This window comes from Micromys minutus (genome assembly GCF_963924665.1).
Source record: "Micromys minutus genome assembly, chromosome: 17".
In the NCBI taxonomy this organism is placed as follows: Eukaryota; Metazoa; Chordata; class Mammalia; order Rodentia; family Muridae; genus Micromys; species Micromys minutus.
The window spans coordinates 29,271,374-29,286,008 of record NC_137952.1 but is presented as its reverse complement, the minus strand read 5'-3'; the positions used below and the strand labels follow the sequence as shown (position 1 = coordinate 29,286,008).

General features: G+C 42.0%; 1 protein-coding gene across 2 annotated transcripts in view; it reads right to left on the bottom strand.

Annotated features, from left to right (window-relative positions):
• Positions 1–13,580, bottom strand: part of GOLM2 (golgi membrane protein 2) — a 65,977-nt gene extending 52,397 nt beyond the window's left edge. For both annotated transcript variants that reach the window (XM_080930856.1, XM_080930857.1), the window contains exon 1: positions 13,164–13,580. In XM_080930856.1, coding sequence (XP_080786982.1) covers positions 13,164–13,490 — 327 coding nt within the window. In that variant the 5' untranslated portion in view covers positions 13,491–13,580. The remainder of the gene's footprint in view (positions 1–13,163) is intronic.
• Positions 13,581–14,635: the final 1,055 nt, after the last annotated feature.

Genomic DNA, 14,635 nt, shown 5'->3' with positions numbered 1-14,635 from the left:
ACTTCTACATGTCCCCCACCATGTCTTAAGTTAGCATTTCTACTGCTGTAAAGAGACACCAATAACCAAGGCAACTCTTATAAAGGAAAGCATTCAATTAAGGTTGGCTTATAGCTTCACAGGTTTAGCCCATTATCATCATGGTGGGAAACATAGCAGCATGCAGGAGGAGCCAAGAGTTCTACATCTTGATCCCCAGGCAGCAGAAGATGTCTTGCCACATCTGGGCACAGCTTGAACATCGATGGTACCTCAAAGCTTACTTCTACAATGACTCACTTCCTCCTACAAGGCCATACCTCCTAATAGTGCAATTATTCCCTATGGGACACGTATTCAAACACATGAGCCTATGGGGACCATTTCTATTCAAACCACCACACTATGAGACACATGATGTTGGTAAAATTTCTTCCCTGAAGGAGATATAAACAATGCCTAACCCTTCTCCAAAGGTCTCAATGCATCAAAGTTCACTCTAGGGAGCCAAGAGTTTATTGGGCTTCTTTGTAGAATATAGATAAGGGCTTACCTACAGGGGAAAGGGGTGAATGCTGGTGCTCCTCCCCCAACAGACCACACCACACAGAGTTGAGGGCTTTTCCCATAGCTGTATAGATGGAGCCCTTCTCTTAGTCTATACACTCCAGTACTCCCCACCTCACTTCTATGTGGTTTTGAGATCAAACTTAGTTCCTCGTGTTTGCAAGACAAGTACTTTACTGTATATCAGAAACTTGTCTCAACAGGAACATTCTCCCCCACCCCTTCTTTCTTTCTTAATTGTTTTCAGAACAGTTTCTCTGTGTAGGCCTGACTGTCCTAGAACTCACTCTGTAGACAAGACTGGTTTCAAACTCAGAGAGATCCACTGCCTCTGCTTCCCAAATGCTGGGGTTAAGTGTGCACCACCACTACCTAGCTAAACATTATTTCTAAATGCTTCCATTTCCTGGAATTACAGGTATGTCCCACCATGCCCAGCTCTTGCCTTTTCAAAATAAAAACTGTATTATATTATTCCCCTTTGAGGATAAACTAAAACCCCTTAGTATGACATTTAAGTGGCTGCTCTAAGAGGCCCAAAACAAACCAACATGTATACAATCCTGATTTTCTACACAGATGCCAAGACAGTTAATAGAAAATGAAGACCTGTGTAGTTTTTCCAGTGACAACACAGCTGTTATAAACTTAAGAAGTAGGACTTATTTGGGTGAGTTTCAGTACTGCTAGCTTCAGTGCTTCTGGGCCTGGCTTTTTGCTTTTTAAAAATACAGTCCAGTATTACCTCCTAGAAATGGTGTCATACACAGTGAGCTGGGTCCTCGTAGATCTGTTACAAATCAAGATATCTCACAGACATGCCTCTAGACCAGCCTATTGTAGGCAATTCCTCTAATGACCCTTTTCTCAGATCACCCTAAACTATGTCAAGTTGACAATTATGGCTTTTTTTTCCTGCCTTTAAAACGATCTTTTTACTTTATTTAAATTTGTTATTTTTACTTATCAAGATATTAGCTCACTAAACTCAAGTATTTTTTTTTTCTAAAGAAAGTATGGATGGTCATAATACTTTCAAATTATTGTTTTAAATGTATTCTACAATGTTTTGATATGAGTTTTTTAATTACTAAGTTTTACATGTATTCAAAACTCCATCCTTATTTCTTCTGTGCTATATGAATTACTAAGTAGCATTGTATTCCATTTCCAAATATCTGACTTTGTATGTAGGTTATTCTAATACAGTGATTCTCAAACTTCCTAATGCTGTGACCCTTTAATACAGTTCCTCTTGTTGTGGTGACACACACCCCCCACCACCATAAGATTATTTTTGTTGCTCCCTTATAATTTTAATTTTGCTACCGATATGAATTATAATGCAAATATCTGTGCTTTCCAATGGTCTTAGGTGACACTTGTAAAAGGGTCCTTCAATCCCCAAAGGGGTCACAACCCATAGGTTGAAAACCAATGGTCTAACACATGCATCAATTTTGGTAAGTCTATCTCTACTAATGAAACCTACTTACTCTCGAGATATTGTGATCAAGATACCACATGCTATTTAAATCTTAAAAGCCTGAATAATTTATTAAATCTTTTGTTTATTGTTGACATGAAAATTATTATAAATAAAATTTTTATTTTTTAGTTTATGCTTTGTATACTTTGAGGTCATAATCTGTAAGGTTTTAAATTATGTTTTTCTTTTAAGTTAGTGAGTCTCAATTCTTATTTTAATAAATAATATCCATTTTCTTCCGGTTAAAAAAAAACAGAGACAACTAAAGAACAAATAGATAAAACAGAACCTCATCAACATTCAAAACTTCAAAGAACACTAGTGACAGACTGAAAACATAACCTACAAAATAGAGGAACAATTCTGACTGATTTTGACACCTAGAATACATAAAGAATGATACTTCAGTAACAACAATGACAAATATAAACATGAGCAAAGGAGCCTCTCTAGCCACCATGCTTTGTCCACCATGATAGCCTTGTCTCCCTTGAACCATGAGCTGAAGTAAAGCCTCTCTTCCCTTAAGGAGATGGAGAACAAGGACAACAATGACAAGGTGGGAAGGGGCTGAAGAGATGGCTCAGTGGTTAAGAGCATTGGCTATTCTTCCAAAGGACCTGGCTTCAATTATCAGCACCTACATGGTGGCTTGTAACCTGCTGGAACTCCTGTTGTAAGGGACCCAAGAGTCTCTTCTGATCTCTGCACATGTGGTGCACAGACATACAAAAAAACAACAACAAAACAAAAAAAAAAAAAAAAACAAACAAACAAAAAGCCCCAGTAATACACACTTTCCCCCTCCAAGACAGGGCTTCTTTGTATAGTATAACAGAGCTTCAGATCTTTAGACCCTGAGAGCCTTCCACTACTCATTCTATGGCAGAAGTACCATTCGGATTGTACAACTCAGCACATACACAGCACCACCTAAACACAGGCCGAATCCATCAAAGTCCATAGTTCTGGGAAAGTCTCTAAATGTACTAGCCTTGCTTTTGGGTTTCTGTAGTTCTGCTTCTCGTTAATTGTTCTTGTTAACTGAAGTGTGTCAACCCAGGACATGGCTTTTGTACTTAAAAGCTCGCTCTAAGAAAGGCTCAGGCTACACTGGAATCCCAACCACCCTGTTTAGTCACTGGCCCACTAATAAGACTTTCTGTTGGCTTAAACATGTGCTAGAGCAGTATTCTCTGGTGACCTGGAACTCATTTTGGTAGATCAGGCTAGCCTCCAACTTAAAGAGACCTGCCTGCCTCTGCCTCCAGAGTGCTGGGACACATTTAAACATCATAAAACATCTTATCAATGTAAGACTTTATTTCTTCGTATCAGTTTATAAAACAAGTTTCTGAGGTAAGAGAAATGACTCAGTGGTTAAGAACAAGTTTGGTTCCCAGCACCCAACATGGTAGCTCACAACCATTGGTAACTCCAACTCCAGGGATCCAACACTCTCTTCTGACCTCTGCAGGTACCAGGCACGGGCACAGTGTTCATATATACATGCAGGCAAAATATTCACACACATAAAAAGTAAATCTAAAAAAAACAGTAGTGTAGAAAACTGTTTCTGACAGCAATATATAAGATGACTGAAAATGTTTTCATGATACTCCATGAACTTAATCCCTAAACTTTTTTTTCTTTGTTAAATATTAAACTGAAACAGATAATTTGGGGTTCTGAAATGAAAACCAGCCATGGGAACACATAACTAAGGTCACAGCTACATGGAAGGCTAAAACAGGAGGACTACTTGAACCAAGATTTTATGACCAGCCTGGGCATCACAGCAAGACTCCGTCTCAAAATTAACTAATTCAGGAGAGTGTGTAGGAGAAAAACATGAAGGAAACAAAAACAATATTCCCTCCATGCTAGAAAGACAATTAGTGGTTTTACATCAGAATATTTTGCTCATATATTCCAGAGGTAGTGTATTCAGATAAGTGTGTAATTTGTGCTGGGTAGCCTAGCACATATTTTTACACATGCTTTGATTCTAAAACCAAGGCAAACTGATAATCAGTAATCAAATATTTACTGAGTCCACACATAATTTACAGTGCCAAACTTTGTTTACAACAGTCAGTTGTTTAGTTTTCTATTTTATTTTTATATACTATTCATACAAACAGGGCACAACATGATGTTTTGATACACATATACAATGTATACTGGTCAAAGCAGAGTAATTAACGCATCTACCACCTCAAGTGCTTTTCATTTCTTGCTGGAAAAACACTTAAAATCCTCACCATCATCTTAAAACATACAATGCATTACTATTACCTGCAGTCAGCCCACTGCACAATAGAACATCAGAATTTATTTATTCTGTTATTTAACATGACACCTATTGCTCAACCTCTCCCAGTTGCCTTCTCGCTACCAGACTGGCATTTGTTTTGTTTGCAGTGCTAAGGACCAAACTCAGGGCTTCTGCTGGGGATACAGCTCAGTAGTAGCATGCGTGCCTACATGCAAGGACCTGGGTTGGACCCTTACAACTCCAACTCAAACACACACACACACACACACACACACACACACAGTGTGTCCTGCATGCTACATAAAAAATCTGCTACATATCTTCCCCATAGAAACTCAAGAGACAGTATACATTTGGGAAAAAAGAAAAATGTAGTCCGAACCAGAAATAGTGCACATCTGCAATATAACAGAACCAGATGAATACAGTGTGGACTTCTACTAGACCTCCAAAGAACACCTACATTCCTCAAACGATTCCATAAAAAAAAAAAAAAAAAAAAAAAAAGAAAGAAACATTGCTAAATTCTTTTAACTCAGATAACAAAGCCAGACAAAGATCCAACAAAAAAATTATAGATTAAACTCTCTGATGAACATAACTGCAAAAACTCTCAACAAAGTATTTTTAAGAGCAATTACTGCTCTTTCAGAGGAACCAGGTTTGATTCCCAGCACCCGAATAGCAGCTCACAGACATCTGGAACTCTAGTTTCAGGGAATGCAACCCTGCTTTCTGGCCCCGTTGGATATCAGACAACATGTGGTGTGCAAACAAATGTGCAGTAAAAACACTCAAACATGTAAAATGAAAAAAAAGAACAAATTAAAAATAAATACTAAAACTTTTTTAAAAGTTACTTTTCAAGCCAAAGTGGGGGGGGGGGGACACATCAAAAAGAGATCTAGCCAGGTAAATGAAAATGGGAAGAAAAAAAAAAAAAAAAACAAACCACATTGGGTTAAGTAATCCAGACCCAGAAAGACAACAGTTGCATGTTCTCTCTCATCTGAGGCTCCTAGCTCCAAATATTCAGACACAGGTACAGATCTTGGAATAGCTAAAGAAACCAAAGTAAAAAGGGGATGGGGGGGGCGGTGTTGGAGGGAGCACAAGAGAGGAAGGATAGTAAGGTACAAATGACCTCAAAGAAGTGGGAAAAACAGGGGTGGGTATCTAATTAGGGAGGAGAAGATAAGGACAGAAAGTATGTCTGAAAAAGTCATAAGAAACCATTTTATTGTCTACCTAAAAATTACCTGTAACACACAAAAGTAGGTGTATAAATTTACATATAGTTTAATGAAACGTTCCATCCAAGAGCCAAAGACCATTTAATAAAACCCCAATACCAGGTACAAGAAGCCCCGTCTTGAGTTGTTTGCCAAGGTTGTCCAAGAGACTCCAGAATGTTATAGGCTCTTGTTACTGCTCATGGCTACTCCCCAGAGGTGGAAGGTAAGTCCCTATTGCTGAAGACACCATACTTATCAGACACAGGGCCAGAGGCTCCTGAGCTAGAACTGACCTGAAAATCCCTCCCTGAGAACCAGCTTTCATGGCACCACAAGGTACAATGGTAAACTTCTAAAGGAGGATAGAAACCAACAACCCCATGAACCACAACAACCACCAGAACCCTGTACAGTAGTGGTACACATACTTTGTCAGTAACCAAAGTTCTCTAATTGAACTTATCACCCAATCAATGAGAGGGAAATCATGGTAATGGAAACCTAGTCAACTAACCAGGACTAGTGAAGCCATAGACTTTGAAGGAGAACTTACAATCACCACTTTACTAAACCATCATAATCCCTAACTACACTCTAAATATTTGTCCTTATAACCACAGATTAAGGGGACTCCTCACCTTCATAAGGAAACTTTTCTTTGTATGATGGACACCATACAAAGGACTCCACAACCAATCAAAATCTGGAGCTCTGGAACTCAGTCCCAATGGATACATTTATAATGGAACTCCTCCACCTAAGGCTAAGACATCATTGCAGAAGAGAGACCAGAAAGATTTTAAGAGCTAGAGGACAAGGAGTTTGCTGTGAGACTGTGTCTCCTAGGAATGTCAAAAGCCACACCCATTTCCAAAAGTGACATTCGTAATAAGAGGGATTAAACCTTCAATGGAATTTATAAAAGAGGTATATGAGAGATACACAAACAAGCTTTTTTAAAAAACATATGAGTTCACTGTCGTTGTCTTCAGACACACCAGAAGAAGGCATGAGATCCCACTGCAGATGGTTGTGAATTGCCAGGTGGTTGCTGGGAACCGAACTCAGGACCTCTGGAAGAGCAGTCTTAACCACTTAGCCATCTCTCCAGCCCCACAAATGAACTCTTAACATTCAGCCAGCAGCAAGCACTATAAGAAACACCTCAGGAAATTTAAAGCAGTTGCCCTCAGGGAACTTACAATGATGATAAGAGGTTCACACAGAGGAAGCTACTAGTTAAACAAGTAAGTTAGTGTGGCTCAAATAATAAGGTAAATTACATCTAAATAAGGAAAAGCATCATCAAGACAAGAAGTCCTAGGAGCCCCAGAGTGAATACAGATGGATCAGAGGAGATTAAAGAGGGGAAGACAAGAAAGAAGCAAGAGGATGAGTCAAGGAAGAAGAAAGACACAATCAATTATGACATAGAAAGGCAAATGGAGACAACGCAGCAGAACCACCAGTCTGGAACAATCTGGATCAGGAGCTAAAGGAAGACAGGTGGTTGGAGACACTCTACAGAAGTTTAAAAGATTGAACAACATTCTGACTTTATGAAGTAACTGATAAAGCCACTCTGAAAGTAAGGTCTCAGGATGCTCAGGTTTGTTTATGGGGGAGAACTGCTTAAAGGGAGAGCCCAAAATCCTAACCTTTTTTTTTTTTTTTTTTTTTTTTTACTAATGGTTACATGTCATGCACAGGAATAATAAGTAGGATAGAAAGCTCAGAATTAATGTACCAATTTTTCATGATTTTGAGTTATATGAAGTAGCAATTAAATTACAGTTATAAAGTAGCCAGATTTGGCAGGTGAGTCAGAGGGAAAGCACAAGTAATAGCAGCATTTAGAATGATGGAAGGCTAATTCTTAAAGTACAGAGAAACTGTCAAGCTCCGGGAGAGTCAGGGAAGACAATTATGGGAAGAACCAACTAAAGTGAATTGAAATGGACCAGGAAATGGGGAAAAAAACAGCCAAACAGTAGCTGGAGCTAGACCCTGATCTTGGGCAAGAATACAAATAGAGCTCCATCCTGGAGAGAAGGCAGCCAGTCATAAGGGAGCAGTAAAGGAAAAATAACTAAGATGCTATTTAAGATTTATTTATGTATAAAAAAGTTTTGTCTGTATGCATGCATGTCTGTATGCCATGTATGTGCCTAATGCTTGTGGAAGCCAGAAGATCCTGTGAAACTGGAGTTACAAATGGCTGTGAGCACCAGTGGGTTCTGGGAATCAAACCTCACATCCTCTAGAAAAGCAGCCAGTGCTTTTAACCAATGCACTATCTCTCCAGCTCTGTCTTAGAATTTTAATGAATTTGTCCATTTAAACTTCCAGAGAGTAAGAAGGATTATCAGCCTCCTTTTATAGATGAGGACAAGTGAAGCACAGGGAGGTAATTTGTCTGATTTATACTGACGCTACGTACTATAGCAAAGGCATACCTACTGCCCAGACCTGGTTTCTAAGTGAGCAGCTGTAGTGTGCTGCGGCTTTTATACACACACTGTGTGTGTGTGTGTGCGCGCATTAATACCTACACATTGTGGTGTAGACATAGTGAAGATTTCTGAAGGAAAAGGTAATATGCTCCCCATTCTCCTTTCTTCACTCAGGTAAAGCTATTTGTTGTGTGAAAATATGTATATATATACATATATATATATATACACACACACACATATATATACACATATATATATGCATGCATACATGCTTTACATAGTTTTCAAAACCATCAAATTCCACAATAATGTGACACTGAATGTTATTTGTTCATTTGTTGTTGAACATCCGCTCCTAGCAGCACCCCTTTCTTGGATTCAAAGAAGAAATTGAGCATCAGTGGAGTTGTTCCAGTTGTGGTGAGACAGCCACTAGGTAAGAATTGCCTCAGTTCATCTATAGACCTATACTGTTCATGGGAGGACACAGGCAGCAGGTTAGGACAGCTTAGTCCTGCCGAGACAGAATAAGCTAGTCCTTAATTTTCCTGTTTCAAAGGCCTGTCAGATGATCCTGGGCCAGAAGGCTGAAGACTGATGCTCCAACTTCCTGATATACTGGGGCTGTGTAGGTAGGCAGCTGTCTCTACTACTTGTCTCAGTTCTGGAAGCTGTGGTAGGCTTCCTATATTTTTCAGATAATATTAGTCATTCTTAGGTTTCTGACAGGATTAAAAACTAGTTATGGTCTCATAGCCAACCCAAGCTGTTTCAAATTGAGAAAGATGGTACAGACTTGAGAAGATAATTTTCAGATAGTATACAAGCTAAACCAGGACATAACAGGTATAGAATTATAAGCCTTTTTAAAGTTAAAATAGATAACAGAGTCTTCTATTTAATTGGCAAAAAATGATGGACTGGGTGTTAGGTGTATCTTATACTTTGTAAATTACAGAATGGTAATACTTATGCTCAATTTATATCTGAGAGAAAAGGGTTTTGGTTTTTTGTTTTGTTTTGGGCAGAAAGAGTGATATGTGGTAGGCTCTTCCCCTAATAAACAAACATTATAAAGGACCAATCACTGGGTGAGCAGGAGGGACTTCCCGGTCAGAGAGAGAAAGGGAAGGCAGGAGGAGACTCTGGGAGCAAGAGGGGCAGACAGAATGTAGGAAGCCAGAGGCTGTGGATTTGAGTGGCGGATCCACTCAAGGATTTACAATAGATTAGTTTACAAAATTAGGATGCTAGGTTATGTGCCTAGCGATTGTGTTACCTGTTGATTCTAAACTAAGATTGTATGGTGTTTTCCTTCGTGCAGAGACTCAACTGAGTTCCAGAGAAAGGTAAGGCAGAGCATGACGGCAGCCAGCAATGGGAGTTTAGTGAGACAGGAGGGCTAGAGACAGGCAGAGGCGTCTGCTGGTGCTAGCTGGTGTTAGCATGGATGCTTTTTTTATATGTTTCATGTAACAGCTATTTATCTATAATTTTTTACATATTTTATGTTTTCTTTTTAATATATTCTCACTCAGGATTAAGGCAGTTAAGAGAAAAACAAGTCATTTATTGTTCAGCTTCAAACATCAAAATTGAACATTTTTTCTTTTTTACGATAGGGTTTCATATGTAACCCAGGTTGGCCTTGAACTCATGACTCTCTGGCCTCCATCTCCCCATGCTGTGAGTACAAGCCTATGCCACCACACCTAGCTTCAAACCTGGACCTTTGCACATGGGTATTTGTAACAGAAGAGTGGCTTTGAGGAAGCTATTGTCTATATTCAAACAGCTCCTTTCCCTAATCAAGAGCTTCACACCATTTGCTGCAGTGCATGGGACACAGTGACAACAATTTAAGTGCAAGCTGAGTGAGGGCACACACATAAATACTAGCACTTAGAACCAGCCTTGGGACACAGTGAGACTCTTGTCTACTACAGAAAGAAAAAGAAATACACGGTGTATGTAATGAAGTCTTTTTGGTAGAAAGAAGGAAAGACTACATTGCTGCATTGTGTATATGATTGATTCCTCCAAGATACAGGGTGAACTGAACTACTCAAACTCAAAAATGTGGAGGTTTCAACCTCCAGGATCTCAAAATATAACCATATTTGGAGTTTAAAGCAGTGATTAAATAAGGTTATTAGTATAGAGCTGCTGCTAAAATGCATCCCCAGGGGAAACCCAAGAAACATTTACCCCTGGGAAACCAACCAGTTTATTGGATTTCCTTATACAGGCAAAGGGTTACTTACTGGAGTGTGAATGCTCTCCTTCTCTGACCAAAGCCCCACCAGAAGGCCTTTACCCAGAAGGAATGAGGGCTTGCCCACAGCCACAAAGATGAAGCCTTTCAGCCTTAGATGTCACCAGCCTCTACACTCTAGTTCCTCCCTGAAACCTTGCGCAATTGGTGCAGACTTGCATAGAACAACTGGTATGCAGTGTCTGAACACTCAGGTGTAGATTTTATGACCCTGCTCATCACAAAAGTAGGGAAAGCAAACAGTGTGGCAAGCCCAGCAGGAGGGTCTTTTCTAAGTAGGTAAAGGTGAGCTCCTGAAGATACTTGTTTCACTCAAAGAACAGTCATGTACAAGAGGAGCCACAATCCAAAGTGCCCAGAATCTAAGAAGTTGAGGCACTGGGGATGCATATATCAGGGAATACCATGGCAGAACAGAGTGACAAGAAGGCAGCCATTGGTAGCTAAGGTGAGAGGTCTCAGAGAAACCCAACCCTTTCTGTACCTTGACCTAAAACTCCAAGCCTCCAGGGCTGTAGAAGTTCTATGTCTAGTGTGTGGTACTGTTATGCCTGCCCAGGCAATCTAATATACACGTCCAAATTACAATCCTTTACAGACAGAATAAAATATAGTAAGCTTGAGAGAATCTAGAGAAATGAGTCTGATTTCTCTTTCAGGGGCAGTGATGAGAACACTGTCTCTTACTCTCATCCTGGAAATGACAGAAATGGCACAATGAACTGGAAGAAGGAGATATTCCCTTTGAAGGAGATAACCCCTTCCTGGTTCCAGAGCTGGGATTCCTATATCTATGTGGAGGCTTGAATAAGAATGGCCCTGATAGGCTCATGTTTGAACACTTGGTCTCTAGTTCGTGGAACTGTTTGGGAAGGATTAAGAGGTGTGGCCTTGTTGAATGAGGTGTGTTATTAGGGTCAGGCTTTGAGGTTTGAGAGGAGTTATGTCATTCCCAGTGTCCTCTGTGACTTTTGCAGAGGATTTGGCTTCAATTCCTAGTACCTACATGGTGGCTCAGAACCTTCAGTACCAGGGGAACCCAAAACCTCTGGCCTCTTCAGGAACCAGATACTTACCAGTTGCACAGATTAAAAAAAAATGCAGACAAAACACCCATACACATAAAATAATAAAAATTTAAGCCACAAATAAAATGCTTTCTTCTGTAAGTTGCCTTGGTCAGGGTATTCTATCATGGCAACAGAAAAATAAAATGCTTATAGTTCTACAATGTCAAAGTCTACCAGATGACAGAGCAACGGAACAGCTGAAAGCTCACCCTGAGCCACAACCACAAGGCAGAGAGTGTAGTTCAAAAGGGTCCATCTTGAAGACTGTATTTTAATACTCCAAACTCTCACAGGTTTCTACCTACTGTATCCAAGAGTTTCGTGTTTTACAGTTCAATGGATAGAAGGTGCATAAGTCTGCTGCTCTCTAGCCCTCTCAAGAGGATGTGCACATTGTATAAAGAAGAAGAGGTACAAGAAACAACTGAGAGACTCCGTTTTCATAAAGTACGAAGGCAGAGGCCAATGACAGTAGGAAGGTTGGAAGTTCATTAAAATCTGAGAACTTGAGTTCTATCCCCAAGACCAACGTGATAGAAGGAGAAAACCGACTAATACAAGTTGTCTTCTAACATCTATATATGCACTAGGGTGAGTACATATGCACACACACACACACACACACACACACACACACAATTTAATTTAAGGGCTGGCAACATGGCTCAGCAGCAATAAGCACTTGCTGCCAAGCCAGATGACCTGAAGTCAGTTCCACAGGATGGAAGGAGAGGACTGACTCCAGAAAGCTGTCCTCTGATCGTCACACATGTGCATGCAAGCATGCAAACATGCACCCGTGCGTGCGCACAAACTCTCTCTCTCTCTCTCTCTCTCTCTCTCTAGATAAAGAAAGAAGAAATTTAACCTTAAAAAATTTAAGTGTAGAGAAGTCATCTACTATAGTGCCTACCTAGAAGTCTTCATAATTCTGATATACCAACTGAAGTTGCCCAAGTTATAAACTGTCAATAAAATGCTGAAAACGGGTCCTACTAAGTAGGACATAGTCATAGTCCAGTCTTAAGATTTTTCAATTTAAAATTTGGTTATTTTCTATCTGCATTAAGCAGCAGCCCTAAGAGCTACTTAAGCATACACAATTTTATTTTCTTTCAAGAATTATAATGGCAGACACAAGATTCTGTTCCTAAGAACTTATTTTTAGATTCTACCATTCCAGCTAATTTCATTAACAATTCAAATTGACAAGATAACGGATTAACCGTGTCCAAGTCACAAGCGTGGCTCATAGACGGTTCCTGACTCATCTATCACAACACTTTCAACACAAAAATCATGGGTTTTTTTTTTTTTTTAAATCTACTTAGCAGAATACATCAATTTATAGAGATTTTTAAAAAGCCATACTGTTGACAAATGTATGTTGTGCACCAAAAGGGAAGAAGACCCCATTCTAAAATAAAGAAATTAATATTGATCAGTCTGCACAGAATGAGGATGAGACAATGCCCATACCATATACCTGGCAGCCTGTGTGCCCGTGAACGGAAGGCGGCCACATAGGCCAGATGATTACCACTGCCAGCTCAGCAGCTGAGCTTGGAGGAAAGCTATCTACACATAGGCCACCCTAGAGAACCAGAACTTACAGTCAGTCTCTGGAAGCGAATGGAGAATGTGGCGCTGATACCGGGAAAGTCTGACAACAAACAGGGTTGCTGGGGAGTCTGGGGGAGCTTCCAGGGCTACCGTGCTTTAGGCGTACAGCAGCCGCTAATAAGGCTAATACTAACCTTACCCCAGAGGTGAAAAGAAAAACTGTGAGGGCCGAGGAAAGGGCTCGACCTTACCTTGTCATCCTCGCATCTCTTCCCCAGGCCTTCCCTGGCCTGCAGCCGGCTGCTGAGGCGGCCGTAGTCGGCCTCCTTCTGGTCGATCTGCTTCTTATGCGTGTCCACCAAGAGCAAGAGGTCCGAATTGCGCTTCTCCAGGCGTCCACGGGCTACCTCGGTGCGCTGGACCTGGCCCTGCAGCTCGGCCACCTCCTCCTGAAGCAGAACGTGGCGGGAGGAGATGCTCCAGTAGTTGAAGGCAAGGACGACGATGACCACCAGCAGCACCACCAGCACGAAGGACGGCAGGCGGCCGGCCCGCCGGTTGGCCCCGAAGCCCACCATGAGGCCGGTGGCTCTGCCGCCGCCACCTGCGGGCAGCGCGGGCCTGCTCTCCGTGCGGCCTCAGGACCCGGTCCCCAAGGGACGGGCCAAGCAGCCGGAGCGCGGAGGGGGGCGGGGCGTCGCGGGTCCTCCCCGCCCCCTCTGCGCCCCCGCCGCGCCCCCTCCAAGAGCCGAAGCCAGCCGGCGCTCGCCGCAGGGAAGCGGGAGAAGCGGGCGCTGGTACCAGCGACCTGATGCCTCAAGGCTGGGGGCGGGGACGCGAGCCGGAAGGGGGCGGGTTTCCTCGGTCCCCGCCCACCGGCTGGGGCCGGGGCGCCCAGGGGGGCATTTGCTGGTTTCCGCCGACGCCCCCTCTTCTCGCGAGATAGTGGGCTTCTCGTCCCCCTTGTGGTCCTGTCTCGCGAGGGTTTTCTGGGGGCTGGGGCGCCGGGTCCGGGTAGCGCTGCGCACCTGGGTGGGTGTGCCTGCTGCTGTTACCTTGTTGTGTCCCCTGAGGCCAGGTTTGGGAGGTCCTGCTTTGGGATGGCCCCTCGGCGGAGGTTCGTCTGTTAGGACGAATTCTGAGACTGTTACCAAGTAAGGAAGGCTCTAGGTGAGATGGGACCCGAGAAGGGTGTCCAGAAAGGTTTTCTGCTTGTTCTTGCTTGTGCCAGCGAGGTGGAAAAAACAGCAGTTGACATTAGCCCACAAAACAGCGGTGCCCAGACAATACAGCAAGAGAACCTAAGCCTTAGGAGGCTCTGGGATTGAGATGTGTTAGCGGCCTGGTTTCCAAGGTTACTGCTGTCACGGACAGGAAGAATTCTAGAATGTGGTGCTCCTATTTTAAAACGCTCTGCTGCTTTTCCCTCGACTTAGCAGAAGAGAAAGCCCAGCAGCTACCCTCAGTGAATGGCAACTAATGCGCCGTTACTGACGGCTGACACATTCCGAATTAGCAATAGCAACCCTTACAAGTTGTTTCTGCACGCCTAGTTTTACATCCCTCCTATCCCAACAACACTTTTACAGATGAGAAAGCCAGGAAACAAAGATATTCGGAAACTTCAAAGTCCTATATCTTCTAAACTGGGCTTAAAGCCAAGTAACGGGACTCAACACTATTACTATTAAATTTACTATGATTTTCAGTGCTACAGAGAATC